This window comes from Nanorana parkeri, unplaced genomic scaffold (genome assembly GCF_000935625.1).
Source record: "Nanorana parkeri isolate BGI_ZX_2015 unplaced genomic scaffold, ASM93562v1 scaffold1351, whole genome shotgun sequence".
NCBI lineage: Eukaryota > Metazoa > Chordata > Amphibia > Anura > Dicroglossidae > Nanorana > Nanorana parkeri.
The window spans coordinates 53,651-58,242 of NW_017307619.1; the positions used below are offsets into that span (position 1 = coordinate 53,651).

Below are 4,592 nucleotides of genomic sequence, written 5' to 3' on the forward strand. Positions count from 1 at the left end.
TCTCTGTACAGAGGAGCTTACACTCTAATGCCCCCCCACAGTCACGTCAGTCTCTGTACAGAGGAGCTTACACTCTAATTTCCCCTCCCCATCAGTCACAGAGCTTACACTCTAATGTCCCCTCCCCCACAGTCACATCAGTCTCTGTGCAGAGGAGCTTACACTCTGATGCAGAATAGCACAAGTTGTAGGGGGACTACAAATCCCAGCAATACATTTATACATCAATACAGAACAGTATATGAATTGGACACTGGGCATAGGAACAGCAACGCTTTGGGCATAGCAACGCACTGGACTCTGCGCATAGCAACGCACCGGACTCTGGGCATAGCAACGCACTGGACTCTGGGCATAGCAACGCACTGGACTCTGGGCATAGCAACGCACTGGGCATAACAACGCATTGGGCATAACAACGCATTGGGCATAACACCGCATTGGGCATAACACCGCATTGGACTCTGGGCATAGCAACACACTGGGCATAACAACGCACTGGGCATAGCAATGCACTGGACTCTGGGCATAGCAACGCACTGGGCATAGCAACGCACTGGACTCTGGGCATAGCAACGCACTGGACTCTGGGCATAGCAACGCACTGGGCATAAAAAACTCACTGGGCATAGCAACGCACTGGGCATAACAACGCATTGGGCATAACAACGCATTGGGCATAACAACGCATTGGGCATAACAACGCATTGGACTCTGGGCATAGCAACACACTGGGCATAACAACGCATTGGGCATAACAACGCATTGGGCATAACAACACACTGGACTCTGGGCATAGCAACGCACTGGGCATAAAAACTCACTGGACTCTGGGCATAGCAACGCACTGGGCATAACAACGCATTGGGCATAACAACGCATTGGGCATAACAACGCATTGGACTCTGTGCTTAGCAACGCACTGGGCATAACAACGCATTGGGCTTAACAAGGCATTGGGCATAACAACGCATTTGACTCTGGGCATAGCAACACACTGGGCATAACAACTCACTGGACTCTGGGCATAACAACGCACTGGGCATAGCAATGCGCTGGACTCTGGGCATAGCAACGCACTGGACTCTGGGCATAGCAACACACTGGACATAAAAACTCACTGGACTCTGGGCATAGCAACGCACTGGGCATAGCAAGGCACTGGACTCTGGGCATAACAACTCACTGGACTCTGGGCATAACAACGCACTGGGCATAGCAAGGCACTGGACTCTGGGCATAGCAACGCACTGGGCATAGCAAGGCACTGGACTCTGGGCATAGCAACGCACTGGACTCTGGGCATAGCAACGCACTGGACTCTGGGCATAGCAACGCAATGGACATAACAACTCACCAGACTCTGGGCATAGCAACGAACTGGGCATAGCAACACACTGGACTCTGGGCATAGCAACACACTGGGCATAGAAATGCACTGGGCTCTGGGCATAGCAACGCACTGGGCATAGCAAGGCACTGGACTCTGGGCATAGCAAGGCACTGGACTCTGGGCATAGCAACGCACTGGACTCTGGGCATAGCAATGCAATGGACATAACAACTCACCGGACTCTGGGCATAGCAACGAACTGGGCATAGCAACACACTGGACTCTGGGCATAGCAACACACTGGGCATAGAAATGCACTGGGCTCTGGGCATAGCAACGCACTGGGCATGGAAATGCACTGGGCTATGGGCATAGCAACGCACTGGGCATGGAAATGCACTGGGATGTGGGCATAGTAACGCACTGGGCATGGAAATGCACTGGGCTATCGGCATAGCAACGGACTGGGCATGGAAATGCACTGGGATCTGGGCATAGCAACGCACTAGGCTCTGGCCATAGCAACGGACCCACCTGAGGCTTGCAGAACCCACCATAGATCCTGCACAGCCCACAGAGACTCTCTATGGTAGGCTCTGCAGGGTCTCAAGTGGGCTGGTTAGGGGGCCCTTTCCTTGCAGCTCTTCCTTACCTGCAGCAGTGGGCTTCTTCAAACAACAGCCTCCTCCTTCATTGGACCGTCGGTGCAGGGCCCCAGCCCCGGGCTCCTCCACCTCCTCCCCCCGCCAGTAGTTCCAGCCCTGGATAGTTTTCAGAGAATCGTCCCCGTTCTCTGTCACTGCTGCCCCCGTTCTCTGCCTCATGACACATGTGTGGCTGGCTGCTTTCTCACGGCTCACTCTCTCTCTCCTGCTGGGGCTGCACTGCCACTAGTAAAGCCCGGCTGGGCTGCGGACGGAGCGGAGTCCCAGCAGGGGAATGGGAAGTGCAGTCTCCGCGGATGAGCGCGGGAGTCGGGACAGACGTAGCGGTACTTTTTTTTTCTCCTCTCCCCCCACAGCGCAAAGCCCTGCCTAACCCTACTGTAGACTATGCGAGTTAGGCGGCTGCGAGGCCCTCGTGAGCGCGAGGCCTTAGGCGACCGCCTAACTCACATAGCAACGCACTGGGCTCTGGCCATAGCAACGGACCCACCTGAGGCTTGCAGAACCCACCATAGATCCTGCACAGCCCACAGAGACTCTCTATGGTAGGCTCTGCAGGGTCTCAAGTGGGCTGGTTAGGGGGCCCTTTCCTTGCAGCTCTTCCTTACCTGCAGCAGTGGGCTTCTTCAAACAACAGCCTCCTCCTTCATTGGACCGTCGGTGCAGGGCCCCAGCCCCGGCGTCCTCCACCTCCTCCCCCCGCCAGTAGTTCCAGCCCTGGATAGTTTTCAGAGAATCGTCCCCGTTCTCTGTCACTGCTGCCCCCGTTCTCTGCCTCATGACACATGTGTGGCTGGCTGCTTTCTCACGGCTCACTCTCTCTCTCCTGCTGGGGCTGCACTGCCACTAGTAAAGCCCGGCTGGGCTGCGGACGGAGCGGAGTCCCAGCAGGGGAATGGGAAGTGCAGTCTCCGCGGATGAGCGCGGGAGTCGGGACAGACGTAGCGGTACTTTTTTTTTCTCCTCTCCCCCCACAGCGCAAAGCCCTGCCTAACCCTACTGTAGACTATGCGAGTTAGGCGGCTGCGAGGCCCTCGTGAGCGCGAGGCCTTAGGCGACCGCCTAACTCGCCTAATTAAAGAGCCGCCTGCTCTTGTAGTCCAGTGTAAAGATACATCAAATTTTCCAAACAATCCCCTGCCTGCTTTTATCTTGCAATAGACCCCACATACAGTATGTGTCTGAAAGAACTGTGCGTTTCCCTTAGGAACAAATCAGCATTTCCCTTTCCAATTGTCACTGCTGTTAGGAATTTATAATAGAGTGTACATTTTATTGTGATGCATTGCCTATGGCTCATGACCATTACTGTGTGGCTGCAAGATTCCCGGAAGACTAGTAGCCATTGCACAAAAAAAAGCCATTGCCTTCATTTTGGAAACATATATTATTTGTATTGAAAGTACATGTTTGCGTGTGGTTTATAACTGTCTGTAAAGTCCTTGACTGGAATCATTGGCTTCAAAATTTCTGTATTAATTACCTCACTGCTGCATTACTTTGACTGACACATGTCAGGAAGTTATGAGAAATCTCATGCAGGGGAAGTGGCCTGTTAATTTATTCAGAATGTTCTTTGCCTATCTGTTATACATAGGGCTGCCACCTGTCCAGGATTCACCCAGACAGTCCGGGTTTTGAATGCTGTGTCCAGGTTTCATGGCAGCTGAAACCCAGACACAAGATGTCAGGCAGACAGGGACAACCAAAATTAAGATAGGGCCTATTGGCCCCCCACTGAAAATAGTCTCAACTGTGATATTTACATATTAATGGGTAGCGCTATTTACATGTGCATAAGCCACGACTCATTCTCCCAAAAAATGTCCGCGCGTCACTAGAGTGTGTTCGGGTTTTGTTTGAAGAAAAGATGGCAACCCTAGTTATACACAGAATGCAGTACACTATAGGCCAGTGGTGACGAACCTTGGCACTCCAGCTGTGCCAAAACTACAAATCCCAACATGCATCTGCCTCTGGGAGTTATGTATGTGGCTGTCAGAGCATTGCACTGCCTCATGGGACTTGTAGTTCCCAAACAGCTGGAGTGCCAAGGTTCGCCACCACTGCGGTATAGGCCTACCTTTGAGACTGACCTTTTTAAATAATTGAGTTGGGGAAAATCAGGGTTATCCCAAGAAAAAGTTTAAAAAAAATAAAATGCCCTTTGTGACTTTCACTAAACATTTTCTGGCGGTCAATTAATCAGTGTCATGTAAAACACATGCACTAGGAAGATTCACTAGCAGTGAATGTCTGGTGAATGTCAGATTAACTGCTTTATAACTATGCCCTAAGACTGGAATTTTTTCTTGGCACTTAATAAACTTGTGTTTACACATTATGGCCGATTTGTACTATCCTGCCTCTACTATATTGTTTTTCATAAATGTATCTGAATCTTTACTGTAGAAAACAAACCTGTTTTGTTTGTGTCTGCACAGTCTCGACTGCTACGTGTGATTAGTATACGTGTGATTAGTATACAGTCTACTTGGATACGTTAAGTTTTCGGCCTCATTCACACGAGAAAACACCGTACACGGCCGTATCAAGCAGCTCCCGGGAAGGACAGGTGCTACGTGTGATTAGTA

General features: G+C 51.2%; 1 protein-coding gene across 1 annotated transcript in view; it reads right to left on the reverse strand.

Annotated features, from left to right (window-relative positions):
- Positions 1–2,157, reverse strand: part of LOC108797848 (solute carrier organic anion transporter family member 2B1-like) — a 13,753-nt gene extending 11,596 nt beyond the window's left edge. The window contains exon 1 of the mRNA XM_018569540.1: positions 1,986–2,157. Coding sequence (XP_018425042.1) covers positions 1,986–2,157 — 172 coding nt within the window. The remainder of the gene's footprint in view (positions 1–1,985) is intronic.
- Positions 2,158–4,592: the final 2,435 nt, after the last annotated feature.